At 31.7% G+C, this 18,595-nt stretch overlaps 1 protein-coding gene across 2 annotated transcripts in view; it reads right to left on the reverse strand.

Moving 5' to 3' along the window:
• Positions 1 to 1,455: 1,455 nt before the first annotated feature.
• DCN (decorin) overlaps positions 1,456 to 18,595 on the reverse strand; it is a 36,412-nt gene continuing 19,272 nt past the window's right edge. For both annotated transcript variants that reach the window (XM_006923823.3, XM_015598404.1), the window contains exons 4-8: positions 15,097 to 15,310; positions 14,169 to 14,282; positions 9,733 to 9,826; positions 6,347 to 6,485; positions 1,456 to 1,982 (exon numbers count right to left, since the gene is read on the reverse strand). In XM_006923823.3, coding sequence (XP_006923885.1) covers positions 1,788 to 1,982; positions 6,347 to 6,485; positions 9,733 to 9,826; positions 14,169 to 14,282; positions 15,097 to 15,310 — 756 coding nt within the window. In that variant the 3' untranslated portion in view covers positions 1,456 to 1,787. The remainder of the gene's footprint in view (positions 1,983 to 6,346; positions 6,486 to 9,732; positions 9,827 to 14,168; positions 14,283 to 15,096; positions 15,311 to 18,595) is intronic.

Genomic DNA, 18,595 nt, shown 5'->3' on the forward strand with positions numbered 1-18,595 from the left:
TCTCTTCTCCACCCTGAACCAGGGGAAGCCTTTATCTCTCTGGCTTTCTTGGTAGTTGTCTTCCCTTTAGATCTGAATAGTAGGAGGATCGATATTAAAAGAATTAGTACCTCACCTCTAGCAGAAGTTGTATTCCTTCAGAAACATGGCTCCCTGGGCATAGAAATCCTCCACAGTTTTCTTCTCGCTTGGTTCCAGAAACTCAGTTTCTTCCTCTGTTCATTTAGCCATATGGGTGGGCATGGCTCCACCATTGCCAATTTCTGGATGCCTCACCATCCTTATTTGATGCAGGAATCTCTGTGCACACCTTATAGTAGTCCCTTTGTTGAGTTATCTTAATGTGAACTCTCTGAATGTAAACTCTATTTTCTATCAGACCCTGCCTTGTGCAAAAAAATAAAAATAAAAATAAAAAGCTCTATTGCCAGATATTTACCAGGTATTTGGCAGTAGGAAACTTATTTAATTTCTCCTAACTTCAGTTTACTTTTCTACAAAATGGGAATAACAATAGTATTCACGCAATTACTCTGTAAGGTTGTGAAGTTGGTATATAATAATCAGAAAGTATATCATGATTTTTCCTGGAAATATTGTGCCAATATTCCTTTGTGTTCTGAATGGGGTAAATAATGAGGGAGATTCTCATTTTGCAATCATAAGAGAAGCCAGCCTGAAAATTCAATGAAGGAAGGCAGAGCTGAAAGAACTGCAAAGATACTCAGTTAAAACTCTGATCAAACTACAGCTAAAGGCTTACCTAATAGCTGGACTATTTTGATTCGGTTTTCTTTTCGATAAATATTTACTCTTGGTAAATCAGCCCTTTCTCCAGGCTTGTTGAATGGTAGGCTTTGATAGTTGTTTCTAAATTCTACAGAAAAACAAATCTGAATGCAATAAATATTTCTAATACATCTAGTAATTATAGAAATATTCATGTAAGAAGCCTAATTATACACATGATAGTTTTTAAATTGATTTAGTATCTTAATAACTGAAAATATCAATTTTCTAGACGAATCAGAAAAAGTCAGCTTTGTGCTTCATCATCTTAACACTGAGTATAGAAAATGTAAGCTACAATAAATGAATGTTAAAAGATGGGTTAGAAGAAATATCTAAGAACTTGAAAAAAATGTTTTATGTATTTTAAGAAAACAATGTCTACTATTTTCAGAGAATTAAGTTTGGGGAAGATTTACAATTACACTTGCATACAATAGTAATTTCAAATGTGAACTTGTGAATTTATTATTATTTTTTTTCAAAATAATGACATTAGCAAAAACTTTACATAGCCTGTATTGAATTTACATGTTCAAATGAGGCTTTTCCAGTAATAATGGGGATTATACAGAGCTAGAGTCTGACGTTTAACTTTATGTCAAAGGCACTATTTACTCTATGAGTTACAGAAGATCGATATTTTTTAAATTTGATTTCTTTTGAAAATTAAAAAAGGAAAGCTTTACTAAATAGTTAACATACATATTTACTCCGAATTTTACATTTAGTGAAATAAGAATATCTGCAATAGCTTAGTTAACATCAATGGAAAGCTTCAAAAAAAGGATTCTGAAAATGGCAGGCAAAACAATTTTTTTTTATTGTAGGCAATTATTTAAACTGCATATTTGGCTTTATGCATAACAAGTCATGTGGGAAAAATATCCACATTGCAGTTAGGTTTCCAGTATCTAGTTTTCATTTTCATTTTCTTTTCCTAACAGCGACATTAACGAGATTTCGCCAGGTTATAAAAACGAGGGCTTTCTTGGGAGCTACTTGTAGTTGCCGAGCTGAATGGCAGAGCGCACATAGACACATCGGAAGGTGGATGGCTGAATTTCCCAGTACTGGACTGGGTTGCTGAACAGGCTTACGCCGGAATAAGAAGCCTTTTTGGTGTTGTATCCAGGTGGGCAAAAGTCGTTAGACCCAACTGCAGAGATATTGTTGTTATGAAGGTAGACAACCTGCAACATAATAAAATGGAGAAAGATTATTTTCCTCTGACTATATTAAGGCCCCTCATGTATATACTTTATTTTTTTTTCAGTATATTCATCCTTCAGTTTGAATACCTTCTCAAACCAAACTTTCGATTTCCTTCTTCCTTCCTAAACTTGCTTTTCCCTTCATTAGTCTCCTTATCTCAGTATATGTCATCTCAATCTTTTCAGATGTTCAACCTAAAAACACTGGCATTATCTTTGATTCTTTCTTTCTCTTATACTCTCTGACCAACTATCAACAAATCCTGCCAGCTCAACCTTCAAAATGTACATTTAATCCAGTTCTCCCCATTTTTACTCTTGAATTCTTTTCCAAAAGCCAACATTATCTTCTTCTGGACTATTGAAGTTGCACTGATTGTATTTCCTGCTTCCCCTTTGCCTTCCTAAAATCTATTCCTTTCTGCTGTCTGTCTGTCTGTCTATCTTTCTCTGTCTCTCCTTCTTTCTTTCTTTCTCCATAAAGCGATTATTTTTCAAAGTAAGTCAAGTTATTTTTTCTTTGCCTTAGCACTTCAGTGGCTTCCCAGGCCATGTAGAATAAAATTCAAAATATTCACACTGGCTTCTAAATCCTGCATGATTTACATCCTTCTGCTCTGACCTCATCTTTCCTCACTGTTCAATCTAATCCCTCTGGCCTACTTGCTTCTCTAATATACAAAGAAAGCATAGTTCCTCCTCAAGTTGGCACACATTGTTTCTTCCACCTGGAATAATCTTCTCCAAGATGTCTTGCTAGGTTTACTGCCTCATAAAATTAATTTTTCCTTACCAGAGAAGTCTTCCTTGACTGTGCCATTCTGCCATCTTTCATCTCAATTATACTTCTTTATCTTTCTTTATAGCAATTATCACTATATATCATATTATATATTTATTTGTTTTTTGCCTGTTTTCCTCCTCTAGAATAAAAGCTCCATGAGGAGAGACACCTATTCTAGCTTTGGTCATGACTGTATCTCCAATGTCCACTAGAATAGAGTAGGTGTTCAATAAATATATGTTGAATAAATAAATGAATGAATCATAGTTAATTCATAAATTGTATCTACATGAAATATTATGTTTCCAGGAAAAAGAAAACTAATAACTTTTGATAGACCTTTAATGAAATTATATAAAATGAGGAAGTAATATATAGTAAAGAAAAAAAGGCATACAACATTAAAATCAAAATGAAGTATCACAATTTCTAGAAAATATTTGAGTGTCAATGTTGAAATAAATAAACCTAAGAAGTTTTAATAAAAATTTATTCTATGTTACAAATTCTACTCCATAAATATAATGCTATAGTTCATTAGAATTTTTTCCTGAAATATATTTTATGATTATGTTTATAATGGTAATTCGTTCATAGATTTCCTTAGGGAAACTATCAGACTTACAAAAAGGGCTTTAATTTTGTTTTTTTGTTTTTTTACTTTTATTATGTAGATGTAAATTCTAAAGAGAAAGAAATGACTTGATCACACAACCTTACAGCTAAGGCTAAAACATAATGCCAAAGCAACAATTTATAAAGCAAGCTATAAAATCTATAAAGTGCTCTCTTAAAATAATTTACTCAAAATATAGTTCCACCTACCAGAACCCTCACACTTGTATGCTAGCGTGCGGCCTTGTTTGAAAGGGTTTAGAAGGAGAACAATAGATGTTATATAGGAACAGAAACAAGGAATATTAAAATCAAAACAATAACTGTGAGTATTTTTTCTTTTATGGTTCTCAAACTCTGAAAATGTTTTTATTGTCATGTATCATTCTCTATTTCCTAACAGAGATTAGCAAAAAAGGGGAGAGTGTTAGGTGAGAGTTTATGGCTAATATTGAAGGTGAGAGAAGAAAATATAATTTTCTAATCATCACAAGAAAACTACAGTCAGATATCTTATATAAATATAGATAAAAAATATCCAAAGAAATGTACAAAAACCAACTGCAATTAAAAAGAATTTCAGCACAGTATTAAGATAGAAGAATGAGGTACAAAAATTAATTGAATTTCTATATTATAGCAACAATTCGAAAATAAAATTGAGGCAATAATTTGTTCACAATAGCATGAAAAAACATTTTAAAAAATAGAACAAAATAAAAGAATTATAACATTTGTACCTTAAAAATGACAAAACATTGCCGCAATAACAATAAAATAGAGAAATATTACATGTTTGTTAATTGGGCAACTCAATGTTAAGATGAAAATTTTCCCCTAATTGATCTATAGATTCAACACAATCTCTATCAAAGATCTATCAGGCTATTCTAACTGATTCTAAAATTATATGGATTTGCAAAAGGAACAATAATAGCCAAAACAATTTTAAAAAATAACAACAGTTAGAAGACTTTCAATTTCAAAACATAATCAAAAGAGGTAGTACTAACAAACCAAAAGTGGTATAATCATGCAATGAAATGTTATTTATCAATAAACATGAATGAACATTTGATACATGTCTTGATGTGGATTACCTAAAATCATTTCAATAAGTGAAAGAAGCCAGACACAAAAGCCAAACATTGTATGATTTTTTCTGTATGAAATGTCCAGAAAAGGCAAATCCATAGCGACAGATAGAAGATAAATGATTCCCTGTGGCTGGGAATGGGATTGACAACTGACTGAAAATCAATAAGAGGGATATTTTGAGAGTAATAAAAATGTTCTAAAACTAGATTGTGGTGATGTTGAACAACTAGATAATTTTGCTAAAAATAATGGAAATATATACTTATAACAAATGAAGTAGAGTAGGTGAAACCCTTAGGTGCCTATATGAAGGGAGGTGAAATGAACATGTGTGTAGACAATTAGATGTGGAAAACCAAGAGCAAGGCCCTTCTGAATGTGGAGTCCTGTGTGAATGCTCATGAGATTTGCTTATACTCAACAAAGACTTCAAAATAGCATGTTTTATATTTTTTTATCTGTGACTCACAATACAAAACATTATATTTAGAAGTTTAGTATATACAACTATTTTTAAACTTACTATTACAGTAATATTTTATTTTAAACTCAACTTATTCTATTCTAACCCATCCATTCCCATTTCAAAAATGAACCCATTAAACTGATTTTATGAACTCAATAATGTGTCCAGACTAACATTTAAAAAACAGCTGTCAAGAAGATAAAAATGATTATTCTGAGATTTAATAAGAAAAATAAAACAAAATCAAAAACAAGAACTAAAAAACAACAAAAAACCCATCAACGACTAAAATCTGAATAGTAACAACCTTAACTATTCTTATTAGATCTTCCAAACATCCTGATTCTACTTGTGATTTCAAACTCTGCTAACGCACTACTCTATCATCACCAAATATCCACTGAAAAAAGAATCAGCATGAAATAAAATATCTTAAAGTTTAATCTTCATACCTATAATTCAGACACTTTATTGAAATCTAGCTAAAGTAAATTGTGATATATCAATTTAATTTGGAGTTTTTGTCACAACTGATATTGTTGAGAGCAGAGCAAAAGATCAATCTATCTTAAATCCCAAACAACAAAATTGAGATACGTGTCAGTATCAGGTAGGGTTTTTGAATCACCATGATTGCACTAAGTACCTATGTAAATTTCTGCAAAAAAAATTATACATGATCTTTAAAATAACTGAAAAATTAGATAAAATAAGCAAATATGTAAAATATATAAATAACCACCTTATTGAATTTTTTAAAAATTATATAATTTGAATAACATGTTTGTTTTAGTTCCTCAAAGTAACAATGGAAGTCGATTATTATATATGAAATTATTATCATTATTTAAAATAATAATCATGCCATTAATTTATAGATTTACACACTGCAAAGCTCTATTCCCACAGTGAACCACTGAACCGTATCTTCTTATTCTTTTGAAGGCACTTAACTTTATAATTTATATAAAGTTACTTTGGTCACACTGCTAGATAAACATTCTTGTTTTGACCTACATGACATCTGTTGATGCCTAAGGTTAAAGCTACTATTTTCTTTCATACCTACCCATCACAAATTCTATCATCTTTCCAACCAGTATGCAAGTCACAGTACTGATATGTGACTTGAAACTATCCTGCATCATATAGAGTATTATATTCTGGAAGAAAGCATTATAGAAAGTTCAGGACAATAGTCTTAATTTAAAAAAAAATTAATTTAAATCTATATTTTTTATAAAACCAGAATGACTTTATGAGGAGATATTAAAATATCTCTCTGCAAAAAGATTTCTAAGCAGAGCTTCCTACCTCCTAGTATCCCAGTAGGAAAGTTTTCCTCCCTAGATATTACACCAGTTAGTGGCATTGTATTACCTGGATGTACTTATGTTCTGCCAGCCCACCAGGCACTTTAAGAAGCTTGTTGTTATTCAAGTGAAGTTCCCTCAGATGAGGAGTATTGGCTAGAGAGCCATTGTCAACAGAAGAGATGCTGTTGAAACTCAGTCCCAACCTGCAAAAGAAAACAGAAATGAATGTGTGTACCGCACATGGGTGCCTTCTACAGGCATTGTGTGATAAACCAAGTCAATAGAAAAGGACATTTTTTGTTTTTGCACTTAACACTTCCTTCTGCCTACAGTGCTTTATCTAAACATTCTGAGCTTGAATAAAGCCCATTTGTTCTTAAGATTTCAGTTTAGAGTTACCCTCTTTAAAACTCCTCTAACAGTACCAGACTGGAAAGGTCTCCTTAGTAAATGCTCACGTAGCATCCTTTGTCACCCTTTTTTTTAAATCAAAGGACTGTGTACTTGTGTGTTTTTCCTTGAGAAGAGTGACTGTCTTGTGGTACACCTAGTACTAACACAGAGTTTGGTATGATCTATCAATAATTGTTAAATTCATTTCTAAGTATAATGAATGTAGTGAATTGAAGGGAGAAAAATAAAAGGAACGCTATTTTATTTTGGTCACTTTAGAAATCAAGGAAGTGAATATTTATTACGTAAATTTGTTGGAAATTAAAGGTACAAGGTTCTGATGAGTCAATACACTTACCTTCCAGAAAGATTAACATAATTAGCATTTTGCATTAGTTTGCAAAAGTTCATCAATGACCATCTGTTACTGTCAGAATTTGGTGCCAACTGTCCTGGTTTCTTATCCTGATCTCTGACCTAGATTTCTGTTTCTTGGTTCCTTTTTTTATTTTTCATATAATGCCACTCAAGGTTTGAGGTTGTTTTTTTTTTTTTTAACTAAATGTATAACAAGTGAGAGTTCTGCAGCTTTGATGTCCTCTCATAATAAATGAGATTTAAAATCTGAAGTAGGCTTAGAGAGAATGGTGTATTTAACATTCTAGTGATGAATCTGTCCAAACCAGCGTGGTGTCAATCCAAAAGCGCAGAGAAGGAATACCAGGGATGAGGCAACAAAGTATTGGAAGACAGCCAGAAATCTCCAGGTGAGAGAAAGAGAAAGAATCAATTGGGTTTCTTCAAATGCAGTGGAAGGGTCTTGGGTACTTTTTATAGGATCATTTCTGCTTGCTTTTAGCTAGTTCTGATCTTTGAACCCTTTGGGGATTTAGAGGTTGGCTTAGGTAATTTAAAGTCTCCCAATTTTAATCATGATTTAGAATTTTAAATAATTGAGATTAAAGTGTATTGATTTTGGTTATTAACAGCATAATTGGTTTATCTTAGCTATTGATTCTTAACCTGGCATCTTGGCTCAGAATATTTGGGTTCTCCCTCAGTCTTAGGCATTCATCTCATTTCTGACCTCTCCTTCTTTTATTTCAGAATCATGTCTTCTGTTTCTTATGACACTCCAAGTCCCTTGTCCAGTTTGGGCTAACACACTTCTTAGACTATAATATTCCTAATAATTTATTTAAGGAAACTTCAAATTTTAAATAATTTATTTATATATTCAATCACACATTTTGAGAACCTACTATGTATTATGCTAGGCTTGTGACAGCAGATGACACATGGCTCAACAAAAACATAATTCTCTCCATCAAAAAATATTTCACCTAGTAAGGGAAATTATTATATATGTTTAATAATAAAAGAGAAGTTTGCCTGAAATTCATTTTATATTTTTCCAAAGGGACATACACTATTTTCTCCCCTACTTGTTCCTAACAACTAATTGGAATATCCGCCAAGCAACAATATTCTGAGATCAGTGGCTGCTTTTTTCTTCCTTTCACAGTTTTGATTTTTGGCATTTAAATACTTCCTACATTTCAACATCAGTGAAGAGCAAAAACACTAGGATTTGGTAGTTTAATAAACAGATTTTTCTGGATTTGATTGCATAAAGAAATATATTTGATAAATTCAAGAGTTAGGAAAGTTTGCTTGCCCAATGAGGCAATCTGATCTAATTTAGTGAATGAAATTTAAATCTATTTAAACAGACATCCTCATTTCTATTGACCTTTTCAGTTTATTAGCTCTTTATGCTTTTATTTTATACAAAGCATATGACATTAATATTAAAGGGCAGACTCTCAAAATATTCATGTCATTTTCAGTACAGAATAAACTTTTTTTTTCTAGAAAAGCACAAATATTATGAATGGTTTACTGTATTTAGAACATTAGACTATCGTTAATCTTTATCCCTACTACTACTCCTACTAATAATCCAATAATAACAGCTGTCCTAAAGACAGTCTCTGGAATAATGAGTGCAATTTATCTTCCTACATTTTTCTGTACCTAGAGGAACATAATCAACAAAGAAAGATGGGTGATGCATAACACTATTTTGAAAAATATTTTCTACATTAGAAGTTGTAATTAAAATAGCTTTAGATAAAGGATTTGAGATATTCCAGGGTAATATACTATGGTCATATGCATGTGCTCATCTTCGGCCTTCACCATCCACAGGATTATTGAGGGAATATCCATAGAAATGGGAAAAAATTGTCTTATATATCCATCTGGCCTTAGGTATTTCTCAAAGATAAATGCAATACTTTATATTTATCTATCTACCATGAAATTTATATACAAAAAGAAGGGTGAGACAAATGGGCATAAAACCATGCTTCTCTGTAAGAACATACAGTAATACATGTGGATCAGGAAGAGAGTGTTCCCTGAAGACAACTAAAAAAATTTGCTGAAACTGTCTTTTTATTACTTAACCAGATTGCAAATATAGGAAGATTAAAGTTAGGTTAGAAAGCAAGACAGGCAATAATAATCATCTATAAGGAAAAAAAGTTAGGAAGGACCAGAATTCTTTTTTTAGACTACATTAAATGGCCAGAGAATTTTGAATTCTTAAGAGAATAGGAGTTAGAGAATTTCATCATGACTGTTCTAACTCTACAGTGTGGTGTGGGATGTCCAATATTCCCATATCCTGGTCACTTTTATTTTAATGTATTTTTAAATTCTGGACACTGTGTTGTAATTTACTTAAACTCCTGTTTAATGCAACTAAGTTAGAACATATTGAATGAATATACTGATTAAATCGAGCTCTTTTAATAAGATATACTTTAATTAATCTAAAAACAGTATAGTATTCATAAAATAGGTTGATTTTGGTGGTTATAGTAAATATATCATTTCATTAGTTTTAATGAAATAATTGCAAAAACTGATGATAAACAATGATAAAAAGGTGGTGCTGTCAAAAATCAATCATGTTTCAAATTCTGAGCAAGTGGGCACTGATACACCTAGCCATTTTACTGATAAGATAACATAAAAAATTTTTATTACTTAGCCAAATTATTCAGTCCTTTCAGGCTAGCTGCATCAACTTTGGTGATTTTGTTGCCATCAAGATGTAATTCAGTAAGGGAAGGAGGAAGACCTGGAATATGGAAATACAAAATGTTGAATTAGCAGGTAAACATAATTACAGAATGTAGAAAGATGTAATGAGGACATATGCCGTGGATTTTTTAAAAGACATACAGTTTCGAAGGATTTGCTTTTCATCATTTTTATCAGTTTTGCTCTTCATCATTTTCCTTCATCCCTTCTATAATAATATATGCTCTTGGGAGTAGTATAAGCTCTTTCTACTTTTCTCCTAGATTGATTTTAACAAATACATGATTGTGTTTATCACATAGTAGACTTTGCTCCTAGGAATTGTTAGGATACAATTGTAGAACTGAAGTGAAATCCTGAATTTCATTAGTTTCTTACATGTTTGTTTATGCACTAATATTGCCATTGATAAAAGATAATAACTTTAAAATGAAGAGATGAGCATTTGAACTACAATAAAGAGATTCTGTATCAGTTAAACTTATATACAGACTTTATCAGGTATTTCGTTAATGAGCATCGTTAATAACTAACACTGATATAATGTGCAGGCCTTAGTCTTAATCAAATTTTTCATAAAAACATTAAATGCCTCTGTAACATGGGTAGTAGAAAGAGCTAAAGCTTTCTTGGAAATTTTAAAATCAAGACTGTTTCTTTATACAAGAGGAGTACAGAGGACTATAACCAAATGACCTGCCATATGTAGAGCACCTGGGGAAATAATTTTAGATCCAAAGTATCCACTAAACCTCTGGATAATACTTCTTGAATGGCTATGATTTCTAAAAATTTGGTAGTATAAATATAAAAGTTTAAATATTTTATTTTCATTTCCTTCTGCCAGCTGAGGAGGTATTATGTTCATATACAACTTTTTAAACAGCATATTGTTCTACTTATAGCAACAAATACAAAAAACCTGCAAATTGGTTATATGGAGAACTTAACATCTGCTTAGCAGAGAGTGTTGGCTATTTGTCCATAAAGAACAAAATTGAAAATTATAGGTTATGTTTGGTCTGAAGTTTTCACTGCATCTTGCTGAATTTTGTCAAAATTGTCTGTTTAATGCAAAAGTTTAGTTCATATTTGATTTGAAAATAACTATTAGTTTCTCTATGATAGTATGTTTTGTGTGAGAGATGCTAAGGAAAGGAATTCTAGTTACTGAATACCTGATATGTGCCAGACACTGAGATTGACATTTTTCCTAGCTTAGCTCATTTAATTTTTTTATTTAAATTATTTTTTATTAATCCCATTTCATAGATGAGGGAACAGAGATTCAAAGTTATAAATTTTGTAAGTTATCTAGGGAATATAATATGTTCCTAGATGGCCAAAGGGCATTAAAATAGCATGTTCTTAACTGAAGGAAATGAAAACACAATTGCATTATTATCGTGAATGAATATCAAAAAATCACAGTCACTCCTGGAATAAGAGATTTCAACTACTTGTGTCACCTTAGAATAAATACATGTGGATTTTTACAATACTCCTATAAGTAAAGCAAGTGAGTATGTAACAAAGTAATGAAGGCACATCCTTTCTTTTCTACCACCATGAAAAGATATTTTAAAAATGTTCTAGTGTCTCTAGAACAGTAATTATTCTTATATCTATCATTCTTATCTAGTTTCTAAATGTCTCCTTTTTTGGGACATCAGTTTCCCAAAAAGAAAGTTATAGCCAGGAAGAAGTTTGACTGTGGAAGAAAACTTCACATAGTATAGAGAGAGGCAAATTTATAAAGATCATTATTAGCCTTTGCCATTGTAGCATTTAGACAAAGAACCTATACTATAGTTATTTTTGTTGTTGTTCTCTTTTCCTTTTCCATTTTAAGATAAAATATATTGACAGCTTACTTTGAGCCAAATATTATGTGTGTATTATAAGTCTTACTCATATCTATTAATCCTCACAAATATTTTAGAAGATAGATGTCAGTAACAGCTCCATTTAATAAATAGCAAAACTGAGGTTTTAGAAATGTGGAATAATTAGCCTAAAGTCACAGAGCAACTAAATGACTGAGTAAGACCTCTCACTCTGGTTGGTCTAACTCGAGTGAATTTATAATCTTTCAATTTTATTCCATTGCCTTTCTGTTTCTATCAGTCATGGAAGACAATATGAGAAATTTAAGACTCCCCAAAAGTTGGTGATGTACAGGTAGAAGGGCCCCAGCCTCAGAAAGGTAGACCCATATATTAGATAGGCATAAGTATGCATAGGGGGAAGAACTTAATATGGCAGCAGAGTAAGATAGTCAAACACAGGAGCTCTGATGTCAGCCCAGCACAATCCCGGCTCGGCCACTTCCTAGCTCCAAAACTTTGATCACGATTTGCTTCATCTCTTTAATACTCATTTTCCTCATTTATGAAACAAGTGTGACAGTACTTACAGAAGATTATTTTGAGGTTTATATAACAAACCCATGAAAAACATTTGGCACAAATGCTGAATAAAATTTAATCACTATAATTTTAACATTATTAAGTATTTAGTAAATAAAGGCAAGCTAGAGATGATGAGAAAAGAGCACCTAGAATAGGGAAACATTATCAGAAAATCAAGAAAAAACAGATCTTTAAGTGATGAAATGTGTTTTTGTGGGATATTTAGAAAGATGCATCAAGAACAGCAAAATCAAAGATTGTGCTTAATGCAAGTCATCTGGCAGTATGAAGTAGTGGAAAAGACCTGGACTTTAAATCCCAGCTACTTTACTTCACCATCTACAGCTCTAAGGCTTTAAGCAAGATATATATACGTATATATATGATAGGCATATATATAAAACTTTATGTATATATAAATATATCATACAATATATCAAATATAAATAAAACTATATTAAATACATATAATCCCTGCACTAGGGATAAAAAGATTATTTGCTACATGAACAAGTCAGAGACTCGACATGAAAATGCTTTATGAACTATATATCAATTTCCCTCTATCTATGTATATCTATCTATTCATCAGTAGTTGCTATTATGGGTCAGAAACATTTATTCTCTATAGCAAAAAGACTGTGGAGAGGGCAAGGGGTGGTAAGAAACCATTTTATGGAATATGCATTCTAGAGTTCAACTTTCTGTGGAAGTGTAATAAAAGGTAATTGTTTTCTATAGGCAAGTAACTACATTTTGTATCTAGTCTAAGAACAAGATATCTAAGTTGAAAAGGACCAGATTGAGAGGGAAATTTGAGAGTATAGAGTGGGTTTGTGAAATTGAGAATCTAAGGCAGGGAAAATGTGAAAATTAGAGGAATTTAATTTTGGTTATTTGATGCCTTTTCTGATTCACAAAAATTGGCTTATGTGCTCACCCTGAGTAGCCCTTACTTAACACAATGAACTTATTTCCATGTCTGTGTGATAATTGCTCTAGGCAATACGCTCCTTGAACTCAGGTAATATAAGTATATCCTATTAACTGCCTCATCTCCCATGTTTAGTATTTTGCCCAAGCAAAATGAGTGTGCAAAAAATAATACATATCCACTACCTATCTACATATCAGATATTTCTCTAGTTATTTATTTAATTTTAAAACAACCCAACAAGGTGGACGTTAATATTACCCACCTCACAAATAAAGAAAATGAGGCACAGATTTTGAATAACTTGTACAAAGTCCTAGAGGCAATTAGTAACCTTTTGAACTCAAGCAAATGGACTCCAAAATCCACTCTTTACAACACACAACTGCCTGTATTAAATAAGTGCCACTGTGGATCCTCTCATTCAGAGTAATATCGAAATGTCCTAGGATGGAAAGAAATTCACTGAGGGATTAGAGACTCAAAGCAAAAATTTGCTCAATTTCAGAGGTATTTCCATGTGTCTCTCTCTGTCTTCTTCTCTTCTTCCTCCTCCTCCTCCTTCTTTTCCTCCCTCTTCCCCTTCCCCTCTTCTACTTCTCTTCCTCCTTCTATTCCTCCTGCTTCTTCTTCCCTTTTCCGTTCCTCTTCTCTTTCCTCTTTTCCTTCCCCTTTCCTTTCTCCTTCTTCTCCTCCTCCTCCTTTTTTTTTTACAAAGTACTGCTAATGCACTCTATTTTTAAAATAATAACTGACTTATTCCTTTGTGGAATCACTATTCTATAATATAAAATCATTGAGTAGTAAGTTACATCTTAGAAGAGACTGTATAGGTAAAAGAGCCTAGCCATCTGCACAGTGAGCTGACCGGCCCAGGGGCCTCCCAGACTCAATAGAAATACTTCTAGAGACAGAGAATTTACTAGAAATTTAGTTGGCCACTTGAGTGACCAGTCAAATTTCTAAAATAGTTTTTTAAGTGTCAAAGCTTTTGGAATTAGATTTTTAAATTGCTTTGAAGAATTTTCTATTACCTTGAGGGATGGAAGTTATATCAGTGTCAGCAATGCGGATGTAGGAGAGTTTCTTCATTCCTTGGAAGGCTCCATTATCAATTCCTGAGTTCTTCAGAGGGTTGGTGCCCAGTTCTACAAATACAGTAAGTACAGAACTTTTAGAGGACAGTTTTAAGATATTGCAGGTCAGAGTAGTGTCTGTTTCAACAAGAAATTTAACAGAAATTTGCTTTAATAATAACTTGAATGAAAAACAAAAGAAATTAAAAGACATGCTTCACAAAGGGATAGGCAAATGGGGTAAAAACATTCCTTATTAAAACAAACATTAAATAACAACAACAAAAAAAACCCCAAAAACATTTAGTAAAGAGTATTATAGCAAAAATAATAACACAATTATTTAAAGTACATACACAGCTTTGCCCAGAAATCAACAAAAGCAAGTGTTTATAAATCACACTTATTGTGGGGCTATTACTTTCCTAAAATACATTAAAGTGTTTTTAAATAATTTCAACCTAGCATTTTGTAAGCCAATTAAAAATTACCATTTTTTATGACACAGAGAGTAAAACATTAGAACACACATTTTTAAAGCAAATAATTTATAGACTTTCAGAATAAAACAAATCTACACAAGAGAAAATTATCCCTAAATATTTCCAGTCAAGCATTACTTAGTTTGATCTTTCATCTTGGGCATGTTGTAGTCTAACTTCAGCTGTTGAGTTATCTCTACATTCTCAGATCCCCAAGGACAAGGAATAAAAACGTTGTAAGTCACAATTTCCAAATCCCATTTCTCCTGGCCCTGTTCCTGCCCTTCCTATGGGCTTAAGGCATGTAAGTTCTAACTAATTCACCTTCCTGCAGCTAAAGCTTACTTGAAATCTCTTAAGGTGAAGTGTGAATCTTGGTCTTAGAGTTATAAGAATATCTGTACCTATGACGATCATCTGGTTTAGTCCATTGAACACAGATTTTCTCACTTTGGTGATCTCATTCTCATGGACACGCAGCTCCTGAAGAGTTTTGGGCATTTTTTCTGGTAATTCCTTCAGCTGATTCTTGGACAGATAAAGTCGTTCCAATTTCTCCAAAGGTGTAAACGCTCCGGGACTGATTTTGCTAATTTTGTTGTTGACAAGAATCAATGCCTATAGACAGTGAACAAAAACATTTCTTAAAACCTTCCATATATATATATATAAAACTAGTGCATAATCTATTTATTCTACCACGGGACTAGCAGAGAAATCTGCTAAGTATCAAGAAATCAGAAAGATTAAGTAGATGTGACTCCTTTAAGAAATGTATGAGTATCTGAACCTCAGAAATTAAAGGGAGAGGAATGTTATAAAATATATGTAACATATTAAACAATATGTAATTTCATAAAGATTGGATTACTAGAGCGACCCAAGATACCTAAAAAGGCATCCATTCCTCAATCAGTTTTTCAAATTATAAGTCCGTCTTCATTGACTATTGTCATGGATTCTACTACAAAAGAGTGGCACCAATTTATACTATCACCAGCAGTGAAAGAAAATAAAATTTGTTGAGGCCTCATAAATTTAGATATAATCTGTTTCCAAAGTTTGTCAAATTAGTACATTATGTTGTAGTAGTTCATTGCTTTACTTTGCATTTCCTTGTCACTTGAAAGCTTTAAAAACTTTCTGTTTATTTTCCTACCATTTATTGTATGTTTTAGTGGAAAGGGATTACTTGATCACAATACTTCTTATTTTTATTAAATTTTAATATATTTTAATAATAGACTTAGAAAATAAAGATATAGTTAATATGATAGGCCAAGACTTAATACATTTTTCTTTTCTTTTGAACTTTTTATGTATAAAGGTTTGATGTGGTCAAATATATTAATATTTTTGGTAATTTTTTTGTTTGTTTCTGAGCTCTCCTAGTATAGGAAATGACTTCTAACTTATTATTGCTATACTTATAGCTATCACCAAACTCAATTCTGGACTATCTCATTCTCTTCCAATGATCTGTATGTCAACAGAAACACACTCTTCTTATTTACATAGATCTCTTTATCAACTAAGTCAAGTAATTTAGGATAATTTCATCAAGTTTTAAGAAATTTGCATTTGCAATTGTAGTACTCTTTTATGCATATATGAAAATGCAGAGGGACAAAAAGAGAATTAGAGTAATGGAAAAGTGATAATTTTCAGTCTCAGAAATGCAAGAATATTTCCTTATAGTAACAGCTGGTTAATTAACCTATGTACTTCCTCACGTAGTTCACATTATTTGACTAATTAAAACTTATTACAAATAATACAATTTTTTTTTTGTCTAATCCTGAAATATGCATTGGTTAATTAAAACAAAATCTTAAGAAATCTCAGTGAATATTATAGAAAGTTCAAAAATTCATGAGAGTTTAAGTCATAGGAAATTGATATTAACAAGCAAAATGTCCAGGAAATCAGTAAAAGCCAGAGCTAGAGAAGGATTGAGAGGATTTGTATAATTAAAGATACCCCTAAATGGTGGATGCTTAATTATAAATGCAAAGGAGATCCTCAATTGTCATCTATGGAAGAAAATTCTGAAAACTTGATATAATTAAATTCATTAAACGTGGTTTGAAAATTTGTTTTATTTTACATTAAGTATTGAAACCTACTATAAAGAATCAGTCTGGTGATGTATTACCTATTATTTCAGGTAATAAAATATCACTTTTTTTTGCTAGATAATAATTAGATAATTGCTTATACCTATGAGTATGCTGCTAACTTTTGGAGTAGTATGACATTTGTCCCCAATTATTTCTTTTGCAAAGTAGGAATAATAATAGCACCTACAGAGGGTTGTTGTGAGAATTAAAAATGATAATGTATATAGACTGCTTCTTTACAAAGCATCTTTCAAATATTATTCTTAGTTGTAAGTTTTAGTCCAGTGAAAAGCATCTCTGCCGTCAGTAAAAAATAGAATAAATTTGAAAAATAAATAAAACTATGCAAATTTTGGTCATAATGAGGTAAAATTTTAAGAGCTATATAAATTAGAACTTTGTATAAAACAGATCCATATATGAAAAAAGTCATTCATTTATATACAGTATTGCTAAAAGTAGTTAATGTTAGTTCCATACACAGGGATATATATTTAAGAAGATCTATTTATACAATAATAAACAATGACAAGGTGTTGAGATAAGAAAAAAATGACTAATGGCAAAATACAGCTACCAGAGAAAAAGTCATAGGTTGAACCCCAGGTGTTCTTCAGGAGATTAGCTGATGAAAAGAAGAAAGACAAGCAGAGATGGATTATCATTAGCTAAGAGGCTGAGAATAGACAGTTCTGAGAGAAATAGTTGGCTGGGGGTCAGAAAGTGCCTTGAGTACCATTTAACCTAAAATGGAAGCACAGACTCAAAAATCGGGACAATCTACTTCTTTGGTAACTAAAGAAAAAAGCGATTTAGACTGGGAGGTAGGGGAGAGGTGATGAAAAAGATGATGGGCAATAGAAATAGGGTAGAAGTAGAAATAAAAGCATTTTCACCACCTTCATCCAAGAAAGTGGTTAAGAGGTACAAACTTTTGGTTGTAAGATAAGTCCTGGGGATGTAGTGTCCAGCATGGTGACAATAGTTAACACTGCTGTGCAGTATATTTAAAAATTGCCAAGAGAGTAAATCTTAAAATTTCTCATTATAAAAAGAATGTTTTTTTAATTTTTTATATCTATATGAGATGATGGATGTTAACTAAACTAATTGTGGTAATCATATATATATATATATTTATATATACATATAAATGTATATACATATAAATATATACACATATATATTTATATGTAGATATTAATATATAGGTATATGTAAACATATATATAAATTCATTATGCTATATTCCCTAAACTTATACAGTGCCTGTATGTCAATTATATTTTAATAAAACTGAAAGAAAAAAATGTTGAATCTGAATTAATACTTACAATTTTCTCCAAAGCCACTTACGTATGGCTTACATCGTATGAGGTATTATTATTTTTTTTAATGATATTTTATTATTAGTTTCAATTACACAGTTTCAAGTATTGGTTAGACATTTACATAGTTTATAAAACGATCCCTCTAACTGATCTTTCTCTTTTCTGGCTCTCCACCTAGCCAACATATTAATGCTAACTACATTCCCTATGCTGTGCTCTCATCCCCATGACCATCTATTAACTACTAATTTGTATTTCTTTAATCCTTCACTGCTTTCTCCCAGCCCTCACCCTTTCTTCTGGCCATGGCCAGATTGTCCTCTATATTTGTGAGTCTGTTTTTGATTAGTTTTTATTGTTCCTTAGTATGAGGTATTATTTTAAGGGATTTCATGTTTGCTATCAAATTTGAAGGTAAATAGTGCACAGAATCAAGTCAGACTGTTCCTGAG

This window comes from Pteropus alecto, unplaced genomic scaffold (assembly GCF_000325575.1).
Source record: "Pteropus alecto unplaced genomic scaffold, ASM32557v1 scaffold76, whole genome shotgun sequence".
Classification (NCBI taxonomy): Eukaryota; Metazoa; Chordata; class Mammalia; order Chiroptera; family Pteropodidae; genus Pteropus; species Pteropus alecto.